At 50.9% G+C, this 19387-nt stretch overlaps 8 protein-coding genes across 8 annotated transcripts; 4 read left to right on the plus strand and 4 right to left on the minus strand.

Annotated features, from left to right (window-relative positions):
* Window positions 1-769: 769 nt before the first annotated feature.
* Window positions 770-1520, plus strand: T310_1264 (uncharacterized protein; the record flags this gene model as incomplete). The annotated part of the gene is made up of 2 exons (XM_013475873.1): window positions 770-1260; window positions 1316-1520. The coding sequence occupies 2 exons, from the start codon at window positions 770-772 to the stop codon at window positions 1518-1520; spliced, it is 696 nt and encodes a 231-aa protein (XP_013331327.1).
* A 622-nt stretch (window positions 1521-2142) lies between these two features.
* T310_1265 (Plasma membrane SNARE protein (Sec9)) lies at window positions 2143-4615 on the minus strand (the record flags this gene model as incomplete). The annotated part of the gene is made up of 8 exons (XM_013475874.1): window positions 2143-2147; window positions 2188-2209; window positions 2267-2301; window positions 2332-2409; window positions 2644-2719; window positions 2807-2845; window positions 2962-3072; window positions 3416-4615. The coding sequence occupies 8 exons, from the start codon at window positions 4613-4615 to the stop codon at window positions 2143-2145; spliced, it is 1566 nt and encodes a 521-aa protein (XP_013331328.1).
* Window positions 4616-5451: 836 nt separating this feature from the next.
* Window positions 5452-7427, plus strand: T310_1266 (Vacuolar sorting protein; the record flags this gene model as incomplete). Its single annotated transcript, XM_013475875.1, has 3 exons — window positions 5452-5509; window positions 5659-5870; window positions 5925-7427. The coding sequence occupies 3 exons, from the start codon at window positions 5452-5454 to the stop codon at window positions 7425-7427; spliced, it is 1773 nt and encodes a 590-aa protein (XP_013331329.1).
* A 261-nt stretch (window positions 7428-7688) lies between these two features.
* Window positions 7689-11020, minus strand: T310_1267 (uncharacterized protein; the record flags this gene model as incomplete). The annotated part of the gene is made up of 5 exons (XM_013475876.1): window positions 7689-8169; window positions 8236-8955; window positions 9011-9554; window positions 9609-10094; window positions 10150-11020. 5 exons carry the CDS (start codon window positions 11018-11020, stop codon window positions 7689-7691), a joined length of 3102 nt encoding a protein of 1033 aa, XP_013331330.1.
* Window positions 11021-11418: 398 nt separating this feature from the next.
* On the plus strand, window positions 11419-12965 carry T310_1268 (NEDD8 activating enzyme (UbaC); the record flags this gene model as incomplete). Its single annotated transcript, XM_013475877.1, has 5 exons — window positions 11419-11462; window positions 11514-11615; window positions 11723-11802; window positions 11854-12150; window positions 12214-12965. The coding sequence occupies 5 exons, from the start codon at window positions 11419-11421 to the stop codon at window positions 12963-12965; spliced, it is 1275 nt and encodes a 424-aa protein (XP_013331331.1).
* Window positions 12966-13275: 310 nt separating this feature from the next.
* T310_1269 (DNA-directed RNA polymerase) lies at window positions 13276-14524 on the minus strand (the record flags this gene model as incomplete). Its single annotated transcript, XM_013475878.1, has 3 exons — window positions 13276-14250; window positions 14310-14414; window positions 14480-14524. The coding sequence occupies 3 exons, from the start codon at window positions 14522-14524 to the stop codon at window positions 13276-13278; spliced, it is 1125 nt and encodes a 374-aa protein (XP_013331332.1).
* A 661-nt stretch (window positions 14525-15185) lies between these two features.
* T310_1270 (NADH:ubiquinone reductase (H(+)-translocating)) lies at window positions 15186-16738 on the plus strand (the record flags this gene model as incomplete). Its single annotated transcript, XM_013475879.1, has 3 exons — window positions 15186-15848; window positions 15922-16642; window positions 16701-16738. The coding sequence occupies 3 exons, from the start codon at window positions 15186-15188 to the stop codon at window positions 16736-16738; spliced, it is 1422 nt and encodes a 473-aa protein (XP_013331333.1).
* A 995-nt stretch (window positions 16739-17733) lies between these two features.
* Window positions 17734-18461, minus strand: T310_1271 (Ubiquitin--protein ligase; the record flags this gene model as incomplete). The annotated part of the gene is made up of 4 exons (XM_013475880.1): window positions 17734-18017; window positions 18117-18267; window positions 18366-18377; window positions 18435-18461. The coding sequence occupies 4 exons, from the start codon at window positions 18459-18461 to the stop codon at window positions 17734-17736; spliced, it is 474 nt and encodes a 157-aa protein (XP_013331334.1).
* Between the last annotated feature and the right edge of the window lie 926 nt (window positions 18462-19387).

The following is a 19387-nucleotide window of genomic DNA, read 5'->3' on the forward strand; positions in this document are numbered from 1 at the left end:
GCCCTGTACATTAGACACTTTCTATCTATGTGACTGGTCTCACACGATCTATGGCTCTGCAGATACGAAGTACTAGCATTGATTGAGCTGCAGCCGCACGATCCTCGGGAACATAATAAGGAGCAGCCTTAAAATTGGAAAGTTGACTTGCTTGAACCTTGGGCGATCAGCACCGGGTGGCGGTGCAGTGTCTGTGGCAAAGACCGGAGTGTGGATTCCTCGGTGATTGGACCGTATCGCAGCACCGCCTCGGCAGGACCACGCTTCGCGGGCTGATTGGCAGAAGACGGGCTGCCGGTGTGGCTGTTGCCCTGAGCCCTGAGGATCGCGCAGGCACGCTGATGCTACCCCCCTGGCGCACATGACATCACGAGTTGGAGCTCAGGCGGGCTAGCGAATCTTGCCGCGTGCAGGGCAACCACGGGCCGGCCACGGGCCAACCACGCCCCTTCCTCACCGCCTGGGCCGCTCCACTGATCTGCCGCAGACGCACCACTAAGGCTTAGCAGGATCCGCATGCCCCACCGCCGCCCCTTCGAGGTACTACAGCTATCCCCACCACTGTTTAATGATTTAAAATCTTTCTGCCTGTCGCTGAAGAAACCACGCCATGATCGTCTTGTTTGAAATTTCTCCTTCATCCCCGTGTCTCCCCTCCTCCTAGCGGGCATCCAAGACAATCCCTGCTTCTTCCCTCGCCGCCGTGTTGTTTCATCGCATTCGAAACACGCTTCTTCTGCATCCATAAGAGCATAGACTGATCGCCAACATGGGTCTGGGCGGGATTATCCTGCGCATCTTTAGCAATGGCATCCGTATACTGCAGTTCTTCGCTGCGGCTGTCATCCTAGGCATCTACTCCTACTTCCTGGCTGTGCTGGCAAACCACCATCTCCCCATTGCCAAATGGATGCGAGCCGTCGAGGGCATGGCGGGCGCGGCCACCCTCTATGCTCTGCTGGGTTCGCTGTTCACGGTCTGCCTCGGCGGCATCATGTTCTTCGGCTTCATCGCCATGGTGCTGGACGTCGGCTTCATTGGAGCCATGATTGCCATTGCGGTCTTGACGCGTGACGGCACGCAGAAATGTACTGGCAACGTGCACACCCCGCTGGGCACGGGCCCGGCCGACTCCAAGGCCGTGGGTTATGGCAAGAATGGATTTGGCTTTGGCCACGGAGAGACTCTCACCTACTTCCCCAACCTGGGTCTGGCCTGCCGTCTGGAGAAGACTGTCTTCGCCGTGTCCATCATCGCAATGTAAGTGTTTCCTCGCGCTGACACACAGTCCGCAGATTGTACTAACGCAACACAGTTTCTTCTTCCTCGTGTCCATGTTCCTGCAGATCCCCATGGCTCGTCACCACCAGCGCGAAAAGCGGTACGGTCCCTCGCCCGCCAACGGATACACGTACGGATCTCGCCGTCGCTTCTGGCGCCGGAACAACCGCACAAATCCAGACAACAACTTGCCTAGTCACCCCACTCCTGGTGAAGTCGAGGGCGGGTACAAATACTAAACTGAATACCTAAATAAGAAAAAAAAATATCAGTGCCAGATGCACTGATCTTAATAAAAAAACATTGCATTAGATTATGAAGAATTCGGAGATGAGAGTGGCGGTGATTCTAGCCAGAAGGGCGGGCTCTACGAAGCAACGAACGAATCTTTGCTGTTGTTTTATTGATGATATCCACTACGATCAGCAAGCAAGAAGCCTTCCTCATGTGCGACGCCAAGATTGTTTGGACCGTTTTGCTTTTGCTTCGGTATATACGGCATACGAACAAACTGCATGCTATTACTAATAATGCATCTATCATCGCCATCATCGTGTCTTCACCAGCTTTAACCGTTCTGTCCGCAGGACACATTATGAAGACTGGATGAATGGCACATATATGTATGTACTATGATCCTACCTATCCTTCGTGTATGTACTTTTACGAACATAGCGAGTTATAGTTAGGCAGAAAGGAGCCTCAACTTGCTGTCATTCAAATAAAAAAATATAATATCATTACAAATGAGATATTTATAAGGTAATACCTATTAGTTACATGGTAGGACGGACTCCAACTTTCTATCTTGTGTTAACAACTGGAAACTACCTAAATAGGAATTTAAAACAATGTGCTCATTCAATCTACATAAGGATTTTAATGATTTACCCTACTGCGACTTACATGCATTGGTGTACGGACTCACCTGTAGTGGTTAGTTAACTAGGTAGATATGCATGTACATACGTACTCCCGTACATACCTGGTTGTTTGGGAGTTGGGACGAAAGGTGATCACCTGTTCGTCATGCGGCTCATTATCAAACACCCTTCGAAGGAGCTAGCTCTCCGGCTGAACGAGACATATTGTTTTCAGTTGCTCCTTTCATATTTCTTTGACAGGAAACTACATAGGTAATATTTTTAGGTTTCAATTTCCATTCTAACAGGGGAACAATCACAATGCTCAAATTGCAACCAACCATTTAGATATTGCATATTGCATACCACAGAGACCATGTTGCTCTCAACGAGCGAATATCTTGTCGTCCCCAAGTTCTATGATCGATCCTCTTAATTTTGATCATGCGCAGGACGATATGGATGGATCCTTTCCTCTACGTACGTAGACTGGGCTTACCTTCGTGGTTGGACCTGCGGTATGACTCCACGAAGGAATCGACTACTAATGATATGCTTGGTTTGAGCTTTGGGGGCTACACAGTCGATCGTGTGTCTCCTAGATTCGGTATCTATGCTTCGTATTCGTATTATATTGCCATAAATCTCACCATATCTCTTACATTGCAATATGCAGTATGATTCCATGATTTATACAAAAACTGTGTGGCAGTGCAGCAATGGAGCCAATATTTGGATAGTGAAAATGACAATATTGAAGCCAGGAAGCAAGCAGGTCTTCTTATTATTCAGCATGTAGGGAAGCATTATATATTACCTTCCAAACCAGTACTGACAGTCGCTTCACCAGATGACGCTTATGGTTGCGGTGAAGACATCCTGCAGGTGTGACATGCTCTAAAAAGGGACGAAGGCAGTGGAGTTCACCCTGCAATAGCAATAAGATATGCAATCTAGCTATCTGATTTATTAACATGGATTCCGAAAACAGAGCACAGAGGGAATCAAACTCCGATAACGCCGCCTAAGACAAGAAATTAAAACAAAGAGAATATTACGTGTAGAGATGGACTCGAATGAACAGCGACAAAGGAAATGTATGTATGTATGTGCAAGTTGATCGAACTGTAGAACTTTCGACAGGATCGCTTCTAACGAATACGATCCAGTCTTGCCCGGTTCATCACAATTTGGTCGTCGACGCGGTCGCTCTGGAATCAACGAATTAGCATATGAAAAACGGTAGTCATTCTGACTGCGGCGCAGCTCACCTTCTCCATGATACGCTCCAGATGGCGGTTCTGCTCGTCCAGCTCCCGTGCCGTCGCTCGAGCGAGGCCGTTCAGCCGGCTGGCCGCCCCCGCCAACAGATCCAGGTTCTGCTCGATCTCGTCCTCCATCCTCTCGTCCTCGCTGTCGGCCTCGAACTGGTACTTGGCCCGCTCGCTCAGGTTCTTCTTCGTCTTCGGCGCCGCCTTGTTCGCCTCCCGTTCGATCTCGCGGAATGTCCGCTCCATCCGCAGGTTGGTCTGGTACGCCTCCTGCCGGGTTCCCTCCCGTGTTGCTCGTTCTTCCCGGTGCGTCTGGAGGATCTGTTCGTCCCGCTCCCGTCGTCGCTGGTTCTTCGTGAATGGGTTGGAGACGTGCACGGCGAACATGCTCCGGTTAAGCGTCTTCAGTTCTCGAGCTTTCTCCTCAGCGATGCGGTTCTGACTCGCAGCAATATCGAGAGCCCGCTCGGTGTCGTGAATCCGCTCGCCTTGGGCGCCCAGGCGGGCCAGAGTGTTGCGGCCAGTCTCTTCGGCCTGAGCGGCAGCCCGCAGTGCGTTCCGGGTGGAAGCAACGTCCCCCTGCTTGATCATTCGGATTTCTTGCTTGATCGCTTGCACTTCTTCTTCCTCTTCTTCCTCGGCCGTGAGATTCCTCTCTTGGTAGGTGGCCGTCGTCGAGGGCACATCCCCGTCTCCATATCCACCACTGGCACCAGTTGCACTGTACGGCGGAGGCGGGCCATTCTGTTGTTGCTGCTGGAGTCTCTCACGTGCACCCCCAAAGAGCGCTTCTCGATCGGCGTCCTCAGGGACATTCGGGTCTCCTCCCAGTCCGCCGTAGCCACCAGGGCCGTAACGCGAACCGGAGCCAGCACCGCTGCCACCACTACCATATCTGTCTGCCCCATATCCCTGGTTTCCGTAGCGATTAGGTGCATAACCACCGGTCGCACCGGGAGGGCTCTTCACATCACCAGCGCCGCCATTCGGACCACCGCCATTCGCTTGATCGTAACCGGGCGGGGGAGGAGCAACTCCAGCATTGATCTTCGCTCTGGTATAGGGATCTGTAGGAATCGGCTGGGCATATGGGTTGGCTTGAGGGGCGGGACTCTTGTCTCTGTTCTTGGAGCCAAAGAGCGCCCGGCGCTTGGATTCTTCGTCTCCGTCACTGGATTTCTTTAAGCCAAGTTTCTTCATTGTGGACAGTGACTAAGAAACGAAGACGTGGGAAAATGAAAGCACTCGGAATCAACTCAATTCTGAACAGGCAAAGAGAAGAAGGGTGTCTATTGTGAGGATCGTGAGCCCACATCATCAGGGGTTGTTCATACCCAACCTGAGACAGAGGCGGAGTCGAGGACGGTAATACGGATACCAAGGCAGTGACCGCCCGCTCGCAAGCCAGGGTTTCTGCTGGGAAACGTGCCGTCACGCCGATACCGTAACATACGCCAGGATTCGACGGTGGCGCATGCGGCGCAGCCTCAACGCTAACCGGATGCGGCTAGGCAAGTCACGCACAGATCTCCGTGTCACGTCAAGAAGCTTCCAATTGCTGACCTCGATTTCTTCCCTTCAGCTGCTGCTGTCGCTGCTGCATCCCTCAGCAGCCATGGCTCCCCATCCCGGATCTGATGCCGATTACTTCAGGAACAAGGCCCGACGGGACCTCCTGACTCTCCTTGAAGGCGTGAGTAAGGCTGCATATCTGAACCCACCCGTGTCAATCGTCTCCCGCTAACTGGGCGTGCAGGTCCGGGGTAAGAAGAATCTGGTCATAAGCAAGGACCTGGCTGGCCCAGTCGGTCTCTTCGTCAAGTTTTCTGTCCTCCAGGAGTACGGCGTGGATCGGGTGTTTCTGCTTGAGAATGCCAATGTCGACTCGTCCCAGCGTAATGTCGTGTTCCTTGTCCATGCCGAAAAGGTGCATCAGGTAGCGACGGTTGCCGGTAAGTTCATCGTCGAACTTGCGACAAACTTGTTTTGTAACATACCAAATATATCTTGATAAATTTCTTTCTTCTGCCTACATTATGTATCCACATCTTCCGTTTAGAGGCCTTTTTTTGCAAGTCTTCCCATGGGACAACAGTAGATTGCGCAGACCGCTTACCCCACTCTGCGTGATCAGTCTTGTTCCCTAGATTGACTGTCAGCATCATAGCGCATCCCTAAGGCTTTCTTTCTCTATGCTTCCAAGGCTGAATGCCATCAGAATGCGCTAACATACACCCCACCAGAGCAGGTAAAACGGCTACGGCAGAATAGCAACGTAGAGCATGACATTTCGATCTTCTGGGTTCCCCGGCGTACCCTTGTAAGCAACCAGATTCTCGAAGAAGCCGGCGTCATCGGAGACGTAAACATCGCCGAGTTGCCTCTGTATTTTCTGCCGCTGGAGCAGGATGTGCTGTCACTGGAGCTGGAAGACTCCTTTGGCGATCTGTATTTGGTAAGAATGGTTCAGAAACGATCATTACACTTTCCATGCTGATATCGAACGTAGCACAAGGATCCTGGGTGCATCTTTCTTGCAGCCAAGGCCTTGATGCAAATTCAGCAGAGGCACGGCTACTTTCCTCGCATCGTCGGAAAAGGTGATAATGCACGGCGCCTGGCCGATCTTCTGGTCCGCATGAGAAAGGAGGTAGAGGCGGAAGAGTCTTCGGCATCAAGTAATGGCTTCGGGAAACAAAGTCTACCAAGCGCGTCGATCGAGAATCTGATCATCATCGACCGTGAGGTCGACTTTGGCACTCCTCTTCTGACGCAGCTCACCTATGAAGGACTGATAGATGAGTTCGTTGGAATCAAAAACAACCAGGCTGATGTCGATTCGAGTATTATGGGCCCAGCCGCTCAGCCGCCCTCTTCTCAGGCGTCGTCCTCCGCGTCGCAGACGGCGGCAAAGCAGAGTCTTAAGCGGAAGATTCAGCTGGATTCTTCCGATCAGCTCTTCAGCCAACTCCGAGATGCAAACTTTGCCATTGTTGGCGACATCCTGAATAAGGTGGCGCGCCGCTTGGAAAGCGACTACGAGAGCCGTCATTCGGCCAAGACAACCTCGGAGCTTCGCGAATTCGTAAACAAATTGCCGGCGTATCAACAGGAACATCAAAGCCTAAAAGTCCATACAAACCTGGCTGAGGATATCATGCGCCAGACGCGTTCAGACATATTCAGAAAGGTCCTTGAAGTCCAACAAAATAATGCCGCTGGTTCCGATCCAACCTATCAGCATGAGAATATCGAAGAGCTTATTGCACGGGATGTGCCATTAAAGACAGTTCTTCGTCTACTATGTCTGGAGTCCTGCATGTCTGGAGGGCTTCGACCGCGAGATTTGGAGAATTTCAAGAAACTGATATTACAGGCCTATGGATATCAACACCTGCTAACCTTCCGCTCCCTGGAGAAGATGGAGCTCCTGCAGCCTCGTTCCTCGGCCACTGCTGCTTTACTGCCTGGCGGAGGTGCCAGCGCGGGGACGAAAACGAATTATTCGTATCTTCGGAAGCATCTTCGACTCGTAGTCGAGGAGGTCAGCGAGAAGGATCCCAATGATATAGCCTACGTCTACAGCGGGTTTGCCCCGTTGAGTGTCCGACTGGTGCAATGCGTCCTTCAGAAACCGTACATTCTGTCGCTGACCAAAGGCGGATCAGCCCCAGCGGCTGTCAATAGCGCCAGCGCGGCATCCCCGGGATGGATCGGCTTCGAAGACGTGGTAAAGAGCGCACGAGGCGCGACATTCAGCGTCGTCCAAAAGGGCGACGACAAAGCGGCCCGGGCGAGACAGACCTTGAGTGGCACCGGAGGGCCGAAGATGGTCTATGTCTTCTTCCTCGGTGGGATCACCTTCACCGAGATAGCGGCATTGCGCTTCATCGCCCGCCAGGAGTCGCTGCAGCAGAGGAAGATCGTCATCTGCACGACGAGTATCATTAGCGGGGATCGAATGATGGAAGCCGCCATGGAGAAGGGCAGCTTCGCAGCAAAGACAGCGTAGCCTTAGGCAATTAGTTAGTTAGCCAGCCTTCATGAACGCTTTGGTATTTATTGAATTCGAGCTAGTTTTGCTCTTCTTCTTGCTTTTTGAGTTATGGAATGTTATGTCTGTTACGGGTTTGTTATGATGAAGAATATAAATAATCCTATGGACTGGCCTATTCCTGAGTAGACAAAGTACAGAGTACAGAGAGGTTTTTTTATTTATATTTCTTTTGGATTATGGTATCTACAACCAACAAAGCAACGTAATCTACGTTATTTAATATTTGAACCCAACGTTCACCCCCATTAGCCGTCCCTGATACCTCTGCACCACTTCATTGAGTTTCACCAAGATTCCTGCGGCCAAGATCCGCACTTGCTCCAGATCGTCCACGTCTCCTCCATCAGCGTCTTTTTTCTTGCCCCCCGCGGGCGTTCTCTCGAACACGTCGTTCGCCCATTCCCGCAGCTCCATGACCTGTGTTGCGTACTCGGTGACCAGTCTCTCTTCGCCCGAAGTGCCCGATCCAATGTTGAGGTCAATCACGGCGAGGAAGAGGGACAGTAATGCGGGCAGGACGATCGGTTCGCTTGAGACGGGGGTCGCGTGGAGGGAGAGGATCAGGGAGAGGGTTTCCTGACTGAGGGATGGCAGAGAGGGCGTGTGCGGACCGAGAGTGGACAGGATCAGAGTGAGGGTCTGCAGGAATAGGCGGAGGAGATTAGGTGTCAGGAAGGGGTTGTAGGACGTTGATGACCTTGTATTATTATTAGTAAATCAGTCCTAAAGAAAAGAAATTGTTGACTTGGCGAGGGGAACTTACGAAGTAGAATGCATCATCATGCCGAAGCGTCCGACCAGCGGATAGAAGTATCCCTCGGACAGCACCCGGTGGAGGTCCTGTGACGTGGATTTCTTCTTCCTCTGCGCCTCCCGCTGCTGGCGCTGCCTCTCCACTTCCATGCGAGACGAGAAGGTGCGCACCTTCAGGGCGTTCGGTCCCGTAGCGGCATCCGCAGCCTCGAGGGCCAGTGGTTGCAGTGATGTCCGGGAGAGTTGCTTCGTGAGTGCAGCCACGGGCGATTCTCCCTCGGTGAGGTACATCCCCTGCAAATGGCTAGGGAGTTTCTTTGAAGGGAAGGATGCTTCTGGTGAAATTGATGGCAGCCCGAGGACCTTCGCGTCCTCCTCTCCATACCCTGCAAGCTCGCGAGCGCTCAGCCCTAGCGCCGTCAGAATTGCTGAGCGTTGAGCCTGTGACAGATCTCCATCGAAAAATGTGAGTGAAAACCACCGGCCCATTCTGAGAGGCTGGGCAACGAGCAGCGCAATCATGCTCTGTAACCGATGTTCGTGAAACTGTGGCAGTTTGTACTTGTCCTGAAGACCAACAATGGCAAGAGCCAGTTCCTCGATCTTTTCCACGAGCTCAGTGCCGAAGGCGGATTTACGACGTATGAGGGACGATGCGTTTATGATGCCTAGATGGTAGCGATCGACATTATCCGAGTCTCGCAGATACGCCAATAGATCACGGATATACCTGAGTTTACTCCGTAAGCGATTGTCATCAAGATAGTCAGAATCGGATCACTTACACAGGACTCGTCGGCTTTGATCGTTGAATTAATGTCGGGTCTTCCTCAGAGTCAGAGGGGTCAGAGTCTGGCTTTTCGTAAGGTACGAGGTCGTCTTCCTCTTCCCCATCATCGGATATTTCTTCTATAGCGACAATCTTTGATGATTGGCCAGCAGCAGCTTGTTGGCCTCGAGATGGCTGAGAGCTGGACACTGAGGGGCCTTTCGGTTTCCTACGCGGTCGCTTCGTCTCATTTTGCTTGCGATCCCGCAATGTTTCAAGCGATCTAACTTTGTCGTCCACATTTGTCAGACCCAGATACCATCGAGCTTCCTCAGTTTCCACTTCTTCAAGGTCAAACTTCATGGCCTTTCCCGGCGGTTCAATCAGCTGCGAAATGCCCATGCCAATTATCATGCCCAAAAAGCGAGCTCTAGATGACGATGCTGCCAAGCGGTTCGAGACCGCATTCAGGTAAAGACCCGATCGTCCGACCTCTTGTATCTCTGATTTGCATAGTCGATTTAGATAGCCACCTGCCAACAAAACCACCTGCGCGTTCGCTGTGAGGAATCAGCCAGTGCTCCACAACCAGACAGGTTTCAGAGATAGCAGACCTTCTTGAGTTGGTACCGGAGTGTGCTTGATAATAAAGCTGTCTCCAAAGTTACTGAGACTTTTCCTGAACAAATCCTTAAGAGCCTCTGAACGGGATAAGTCAGCTGCTGCCACTTCTAAGAACCATACACACAGAAAAACCTTACCCTCTTTGTTCGAGTAATGAACTAAAAGCGAACGGCGCAGTCCGATACTTTGAATGAAGCCCCCTTGACCTGTCGCGAGCCAAGATTGAACCTGAAGTTCTAGAGGAGCTCTGTTGTTTATGATGCAGGAGAAGAGAGCGGCTAAGCTGCCGATAATCTCATCTCTCTCACTCCCCTTGCCATCCTCTTGTGAAAAATAGGTTCTCTCAACGTCACGAAAAATACTTTCTAATATAGTTGTCTGCTCTTGCAGGCGTAGACAGTCGAAGAATGGTCCCCAACGTGTTGAGAAGCCTTGGTCGTTAAGAAGACTCGAATATAACTCCCTCACAAGCTGATCTGGTGGAAATGTTAGAATGCCATAAATCTTCTCACAAAAGTACCTAAGCCTTACCAGTATAGCCAAGGCTGAGCGCACGGCCAGTCATCAGTGCCGTAGACTTCCAGAATTCCTCATTACCGAGGTCTCCGTTAGACACCATTGAATACAGATTCTGGCCCAACCAAGACGCATATTGGCTTCCTTCGCCAACCCATGAGATCGAATCCAAGTCATCCAGGTCTTTGATACATGACAGAGCCTCTGCTACGGTCGATAGGACCCTTCCACCAGCGATAAGAGTGCATAGTTCTTTCCAGGCAATTTGCGTTTTCGTCGCAGTGGTATACAGCGAAGAAACGTCCTCATAAAGGCGAACTAGTAGATCTTTCGGTTTCAAGAGAGCCGAAAGAACGGCTAACGTGTCTCGAATCACCAGCTTTCTGCCAGACTCCTTTTCATGCTCTGGCGCAGAGCGCAGAGCAGTGATTAGAGTGCGCAGCTGGGTCACTATAGCGCTGATACCCGTTATGCTGCAAAGACATCTTAACAGAGCACCCCTTATTTTCTGTAGCTTTGTACTTTGCTCGTGGGCTCCACGCTTGCTGGAATCGGTCTCAAGACTCCTCCAGTGGTCAGGAATCGTGGTGCTGACTAAGATCTGAAGAATTTGAGCAGTTATGGGACTGGCGATTCTAATGTCAAACGTCTTATTTTCTCTGTTTCTGTTTGCAGGATCCAGTGTGTGCAAGACATCATATAGCTGATCGTGAGAGGGATTAAATTTCAATACCCCCAAGACATATTCTGGAGATGAAGGATCACGATCAGCATGATTATTTGCCTCTGTCACTAATTCCTTGGCAGTGTGCTTCTCATCAAGGCTCGAGTTCGACGCAACCTGATCATGACGTGTGGTTTTCACAGCTGTCAGAAAGTCTCCCATTTTTGTGTCGTCGAAGCAAGCATGATCACATATTGCGGCGAAATGGTGGTTGGTGAAGAAGAGGCAGTGGTGGATTCCCTTTTTGGAGACCACGCGTCACGTGCGGGGCGCCTCCGCCTCTCCGCATTGCTTGATCGATAATGATAATCTCGACACATATTCACGCATGGAAAGAATAGTGACAGGATCGGGGGTCACTTAATGAAGGTATAGAGAACATCATTGCTCTATCAACATTTCTATTGGTTTTCACTTTCAAAGTGACTGCCTAGCTTTCTGTTAGGCGTCTACTTCTGCCCCACTTACCTGTTGAACAAGGACATCATATATCGCATTCGAGATCATTGCCTGAATCCTCAACCTCCATTTTCCATTTTTCCACTTCAGCATTCGTCAAGATGCCTTCTCTCAAAACACAGAAAGCTAGTTCTGGTCTTAGATGGTGCGTCCTGAAACAGTTCCATGGTGTCAACAGGTGCTCATATTATTTCAGGAAGCATCTTTACAATGTCCTTAACAAACGCGGTCCTTTCAGTGATGAGGACTGGGTCCCTGGACCTGAGACAATTGAAGCACTGGAGACATCAAAAATTCTGTTAGTTAGGTCACATTACTTTCTTACTAGCAGCTGCTAACGATATCTAGAGTTATGTTCGTTCCACTACTGCTTGTCTGAATTGCACGAAACTAATGTACCAACAGAGGCGCTGGAGGCCTGGGATGTGAAATCTTGAAAAATCTCGCGCTGTCAGGCTTTAAAGACATCCATGTGATCGACATGGGTGAGCTACACGCCGACCATGTTATTTGAATCTGTTACTGATGCCTAGCAGACACAATAGATATCTCCAACCTGAATCGTCAGTTCTTATTCCGCCAATCTGACGTAGGGAAACCGAAAGCCGAAGTTGCAGCTGCTTTTGTGGAGAAGCGCGTCAAGGGGGTCAAGATCACACCCTACGTGGGTAAGATCCAGGACCTAGACGAGGATTATTACATGCAATTCAAGATCATTGTCTGCGGGCTCGACAGTGTCGAAGCACGTCGATGGATCAACTCCACACTTGTGGGCATGGTAGATCCAGAAAATCCCGAGAGCCTCAAGCCACTGATTGACGGTGGTACCGAAGGTTTGTCTTGCTCATTCTGTTCGACTTGTCTTGCTGCTAAGCTCTGAAAACACTGCGAAACAGGCTTCAAGGGACAGGCTCGAGTCATCCTACCGACACTCACATCATGCATCGAGTGCCAGCTTGATATGCACGCTCCTCGCGCCGCCGTTCCTCTCTGCACCATCGCAACCATCCCCCGACAGCCTCAACATTGCATCGAGTGGGCTCATCAGATCGCGTGGCAGGAGAAGCGGAAAGACGAGCCCTTCGACAGCGACAACATGGAGCATATCTCCTGGATCTATCAGACCGCGCTTGAACGAGCAAAGCAGTTCGGCATCACCGGCGTCACGTTCCAAATGACACAAGGTGTCGTGAAGAATATCATTCCGGCCATCGCCTCCACAAATGCAGTTATCGCCGCATCTACCACATCCGAAGCGCTCAAGATTGCTACGTCCTGCAACCCGTACCTGGAGAACTACATGATGTACGCGGGTGAGGAAGGGGTCTACACGTACACCTTTGCCGCAGAGCAAAAGCCCGACTGTCCTGTGTGCGGTAATCTGGCGCGGACGATTGTCGTGGATCCCGAGATTACGCTGGAAATGTTTATTGAGAGCCTGGGAGAGCGGCCGGAGGCGCAGCTGAAGAAGCCCAGCCTGCGGTCGGAGGAGAAAACACTCTACCAGCGCTTCCCGCCGCAGTTGGAGGAGCAGACACGGCCAAACCTCCGTCGCAAGCTCAAGGATCTGGTGTCCAACGGGCAGGAAATTGCCGTCAGCGATCCGGCCTTCCAGATTGATTTCCGATACAAGCTTGTCTTCCAATAGATCCAGAGTAAATACAGTCTTTACCGAGAGGTAGAGAGAGAAAAGAAAACAGCATTGGTCTTTACTTTTAGGTTTCGATACCGTTAAATCAGGCCCCTTGTCTATCTACATGAATTAGATGACAGTGCTGTTTTTTAGTTGCCCATATCACCAACTCCATATTAACAAGTAGAAGACAAAAAAAATATCCACCCGAAGTCGTCACAGTTTTTGTCAAACAGACGGAAACGCCAACAAATGCATCCTGAATAAAAGACAATAGAGGAAAAAAAAAAGAATAGCCGTTCGCGACAGGATTGTAGAAAGATCATCACCGCATGAGGTTCGACAAATCTCGCTTCAATCTTGCACATTTGAGTTTGAGCACCTTTACACTCTCCAAGAAGAGCATATCACTGGGGAACTGGCCGGTGCTCTCGACGTTGAAGATGAAATGATCGCGGATCCGACCCAGCTTGACCTTGCCTTGGAATTCTTCGTGTCGGAGGCATTCTCTGCTGACCGTGTCCTTGAATGGATCCACAACGACAGCCTTTACATCCCCTGCATGGCCTTCATAGCCACTGCCTTCCTGGGCTGCCTCCTCAGGAGTGATGGTCTCCAGGCCGATAACGCCGCGTGGGAAGCATTTGGCAAATTTCCTGGCGTCTTCACCGATAATGGGTTTGAGAATCTTGATGTCCGGCATGAGGCGATAGGTCGCAGTCGCGACGGGGGAGAACTTTGCGTGGTCAGCGCCGATGCCCTTGATACAGTGCATTTCCATCTCAATCTTCTGCCCAGGCCGCAGCTTCGCGATCAGGATGTCTGGATTGACGGGGCGGATGGCACCGTCGCCGGAGAAAAATTGCTCTTGACGGCCGACAGGATGGAAGGTGATGTCTTTCGCGTATACGTGAGCGTGATTGTAGAGCTTCCGAGGGTCATCCTCGTCCGGTGCTGCATTCGGGTTCTTGGTGCATTCGACGTCGAGCCGCAGGACAATCGTATTATAATCGCTAGGCGTGCTGCCACTGTCGGGATCATCGTCGGTCGGTTTCTTGAACCATCGTAACCAATTGATACCCTCTATCGAGCCTTTGAGTGGGATCAGTCCCAGTCGCTGCGCCAGGACTTCATCGTGGATGACGGAGGTGTTGTTATGGACGAAGACGAATTCGATGGCAAGGGTGGGAACCTCAGCGAGGAGGATTCGTCGAAACGCATTTGCAATTGCTGCATCCAGCCCGATCAGAGAAAACGACGCATCGTACGGGTCATTACGGTGGAACTCGACTCGAAAGTTCTATTGCCAGACCAAACTTAGTTTTCCAACACTGTCACCTGAGAGGTCCAATAACATACCCTCCTGAATTTCTCTAGAGACCACTCATGTGATTCACCTGGCCAATGGCCTGGAAAGTCAGTCGAGGAAATGTTCGTGACAGTCTCCGCATTGATGTTGACGATCTTTCATTGATATGCAGTCAGCTATGGGAACCAGCACTGTGCAAATAGGACGGGATAGAAATTACCCTTCTGCGATCAAGCTCCTCTTGCGACGGAGTGACGGGCGCCATGCCTGCTGGCTTCTGCGGGGAGGAGTGGTGGGATGAAGCTTGACGATGATAACGGATTCAAGAACTTTTTTTTTCTGCAAGCAGCTAGCCGTCGCTGGTGGGGAAGGCGGTGGCGGCTGATTATCCGCAGTCTGGCGTATCCAATGAGCTTCGAACAAAAGATGATTAGCTATCCCCATGGTCATGGCTCTTGAGAGGAATAGTACAGTATCAATTTCATGCATTCATATCCCCTAGTCGTGAAATAGATACGAGTTAATAAGAAAGAGAGATCAATCTTTCACAAGGAGGCCAATTTTCAATTGCAATATTAGGGAGAAAATATAACCTAGGAGTGTCCGCTTATGTGGTTAGACTAGATGAGAATTATTTTATCTAGCTGATGGATGCAATATGCCCATTTCCTTTGATTTCCTATGGCGTATTTTCCTCCAGTCCTCCGATGTGTTCCGTGCTGCGAGAGATCCGCAGATGTTGGTCATCACGTGATGTTTACCGATCCAGCCAATCGATGCGGCGCGAATTGCAAGAACGACACCTGAGGCAGCAATCCCTGCAATTCCTGTTGAGCTCGGAAACACACGCCAGCAACCTCAATTGTTCCGACTCTGAACCCTCTCTCCTCGTCGCCCTCCTCCTCACTCCTCTCCTCTCTCCCAAGATGGCTTCGTCGCTTTCTCGCTTCGTCGGCCAAGTGCCGAAGAGGCTGTGCCGCCAGCCTTCTCTGTTTCGAGCTGCGACGACGACTCCTTTCGCCCGCTCCATCGCCACCTCCCCCTCACGACGAGCAGCCGAGCCTGCAAGCTATCAACCAACCCGGCTCATTCCCACTGATCCCAATTTCTCATATCTCAAAGATGACCAGAATCCAGATGAGCGGGCGGCGGGATTGGAATCCCAGACGGAGCACAATCGCAAGATCCGCCATTACACCGTCAATTTCGGACCTCAGCACCCTGCCGCGCACGGTGTGTTGCGGTTAATCCTGGAACTCAATGGCGAGGAGATCGTTCGCGCAGACCCTCACGTGGGTCTCTTGCACCGCGGAACGGAGAAATTGATCGAATACAAGACGTACATGCAGGCTCTGCCGTACTTTGACCGGTTGGACTACGTCTCCATGATGACGAACGAGCAATGCTACTCCCTGGCGGTGGAGAAGCTGCTGAACATTGAAGTCCCCGAGCGAGCCAAATGGATCCGAACCATGTTCGCAGAGATTACCCGAATTCTCAACCACCTCATGTCCGTCCTCTCCCACGCAATGGACGTCGGTGCATTGACTCCCTTCTTGTGGGGTTTCGAGGAGCGAGAGAAGCTGATGGTGAGCCTTGGCGATGACAACCTGTATTAGCAGCCGTTGCACAGTCTGCTGACATAGAGATTGTTATGTACAGGAATTCTACGAGCGCGTTTCGGGTGCTCGTATGCACGCCGCCTATATCCGCCCCGGCGGTGTCTCCCAGGATCTGCCTCTCGGTCTGCTCGATGATATCTACCAATGGGCCACTCAATTCGGTGACCGGATCGACGAGACGGAAGAATTGCTTACGGACAACCGGATCTGGAAGGCGAGAACCCAGGGCGTGGGAGTTGTCAGCGCCAAGGATGCCCTGAACATGAGCTTCACGGGTGTCATGCTCCGTGGTTCCGGTGTGCCGTGGGATGTGCGCAAGTCGCAGCCGTACGATGCCTACGATCAGGTCGAATTCGACGTTCCCGTTGGTGTCAACGGCGACTGCTACGACCGTTACCTGTGCCGAATGGAGGAGTTCCGCCAGTCTCTCCGGATCATCCACCAGTGCCTGAACAAGATGCCCGCCGGACCCGTCAAGGTGGAGGACTACAAGATCAGCCCACCGCCTCGTGCGGCTATGAAGGAGAACATGGAGGCCCTCATCCACCACTTCCTGCTCTTCACCAAGGGCTACACGGTGCCGCCGGGCGAGACGTACACGGCGATCGAGGCCCCGAAGGGTGAGATGGGTGTGTACATCGTCAGTGACGGTAGCGAGAGGCCTTACCGGTGCAAGATCCGGGCACCTGGATTCGCCCACCTGGGCGGTTTCGATCAGGTCGCAAGAGGTCACCTGTTGGCCGACGCGGTCGCCATCATCGGTGAGTTCAGTTGCGCTCCTTCAAGCAACGATCATCCACTAATATTTCTTTCTTCTAGGTACTATGGATCTCGTGTTTGGAGAAGTAGACCGTTAAAACAAGAAGAAGAATAACGGCGGGGAGGCAGAAGCAAGAGGCAGTTAGATAGATGACAAACTCGATTTTCTCTTTTACTGCACAAGCATGCAGTTTCACAAATGGCGTTATCTTGTTACTGTTACACTTATTCCCTTCTAAGGATCTCTCTGCAGTTTTTTTTCTCATGTCGTTTTGTAGCCCATCACCTGCTATTTATTTCCTTTGTGCGTGTCTGTCGAACTGCCTGCAAAGCTTGTGCTGTGCTGTGCTGTGCTGTGTGTATAGTGACTGAGCGAGGAGTGCCAGTCTATCTGTGTCCAATAGAGAGAGAGAAAATATCATGTTCATGTGAAAGCTATACCCTTAAAGCTCTGTTTGGTACAGTACAGTACAGTCCATCCCTTGGGGAGATTAGTTAACTAAATAGAGTACAAAAAAGTAATGTGACGAATGGAATAAATAAATAAATAAAGGGACTAGCTAAAACCTGACTCTGAGCGTGAGTACTCAGTATGTAAGTACTGTACTACTTACTGCGTGTATTTCATAGGAGGTACCTAGAAAATAGAATAGAATAGAATAAACAATGACGTGAGATCTGAGGAGAAAAAAGAAGGGCTGGAATTTTTGTTACTTTTCTTTTATTTGCAACGTTTTCAGGAGTATTACACCATTGAAGTCTCTCATCTTAATGCCAATGCGAGTGCAAAAAGAAGTGCAGAAGAAGAGTGAAGAATGAATGATGGAACGAAATCCCCAAACCAAAACACCGGTCCAAAAAAAAGAACATAAGACATGGACTGTGACTGCAGAAGGAGGAATAGAGAAATAGAGATAGAAATAGGAATAGGAATACAGTACAGTGCTATACTATAATGGATCGAGTCTAAAGTCTGGAGAGAGAAAAAACTAAACCAGGCATGAGTGAAGAATGAGGAAATAACGAAGCAACGGTCTGCCCTACTACCTAATTGTAAAAAGCAGGGCAGAGAAGTAAAATCATCAATGAAAGTTTAGACATTATCGTCATCATAGAAAAAGTTAATATCCCTCGGTCTCCGCCGGTTGTAGTTGACGAAATCGCTGTCGCCGGGAGGGCGCTCATTCCGCGAATTCGCCGTCAGCATGCTCTGTATGCTCATGCAGACGCTCTCCACCGTCTGCACGGGCGACCACCCCGCGGAACTGAGCAGGTCGAGGCAGATGATGCCATTGCTGTAGATGTGGGGGTGGATCGGGATCGGGCGAGGGGTTTCCGATGTTGGGGGTAGTTCGATGAACTGGACTTCTGGCGGCTCTGCAGGTAGCAGGTCATGTTAGTTCGAGGTCAGGTGTAGCTGGTGGGAAGGAAATGAAATGAAGATGAATGGAACAGTGTGTTGACAGGTTCACCCACCGATGGGATATTTCGAGCCAAAGGTGAACTTCAGACGATACGTCTCGTTCTGGTACAGCGGATTCGAGTCCAGAACCTTGATGTCCATCTGCCACTCCTCGAAATCGTCCGACTTGACGATCGAGATTCCGGGCGGCAGGTGGCCCTGCATCTATATAGCCGGGTTAGATGGGTGTCTCAAGACAAGATATTCGTAGCATGTGGTGATGAAGGAGATGCAAAGGAGGAACGAGGCCCGGGTTCAAGTACCTTAATGAGTTCCTACACATACATTCCAGTTAGCTCACAGCAGGTCAAAGAGGAAACGGTATCACATACCTTGCTCAGACGCTTGCTGGCAAACATTGTGGAATGCCTGTCAGGTCCAGCAGACTCAAAGCAAACGGTTCTCTCGACGTTTCACCACGAGTTGCAGCTATCCTGCGTAGTTGCAGATGTCCAGGCGGGGATCTTCGAGCTGGCTAGCGTTGATGGGTGGGAAGCTTCCAATGCGAAAGCGTACTGCCGGCGCTGGCTGTGTCTAGGCGCTGTCACATGTGGTGGAAGGTCTATGACGTCTTGGCCGAGATGTCACGCAGCGAGTGCAATTGAGCACATCGCTACCACCAGAAGACGGTGAGGATCAAGGAAAGAAAGCAGCAAGCGGGCCCAGAGAGGGATGATATAAGAAACCGAATAAATAGCCTTCTCAGCCGGCCTGTTCTTGTGAGACCAACAAGAGATGTGCCTTGGTGAGCCGGTCAGCTGCTGGCTTGTCCATGACGACAGTCACTGGGGCCGCCGGGTCACTTGCCCCGCACCCGCCACAGAGAGTACCTCCAGCATCACAGCCTACGAACAGCGGTCATGGCACGTAGACGAGCCACGTTCAACTGCCAGGTGAAAATACCTTAAGAGTCTTCAACAAGCGTGTTCAGTGGTATGTACTAAATATAGACATCAACACAACCAAGCCAGTCAACGTCACAAGGCCAGTAAGCAGGTAGCAATCCTTCCAGACATCATCTCCGATCCTGGACAGAGGTCCCAATCGAAACAGTCCATATTCAACATGGTATTGACCAGTCTAATCACAGGAAGCCTTTGAACAGTACCAGCACAGAGACAGAATCCCCAAGCCAAAGAAAAGACATAATAAAGAAGCCTGCAAGGGCACAAAAAGGGTTGGTTGCAGATCATCCTTGTAACTGTTCAAACAATATGTAGAGCCAGCAGACTCCCTAGGCACCGCCATATTTGGAAGGAAACACGGGATATCATGGACAGCAGAC

Source organism: Rasamsonia emersonii (genome assembly GCF_000968595.1).
Source record: "Rasamsonia emersonii CBS 393.64 chromosome Unknown ctg1118621759980, whole genome shotgun sequence".
In the NCBI taxonomy this organism is placed as follows: domain Eukaryota; kingdom Fungi; phylum Ascomycota; class Eurotiomycetes; order Eurotiales; family Trichocomaceae; genus Rasamsonia; species Rasamsonia emersonii.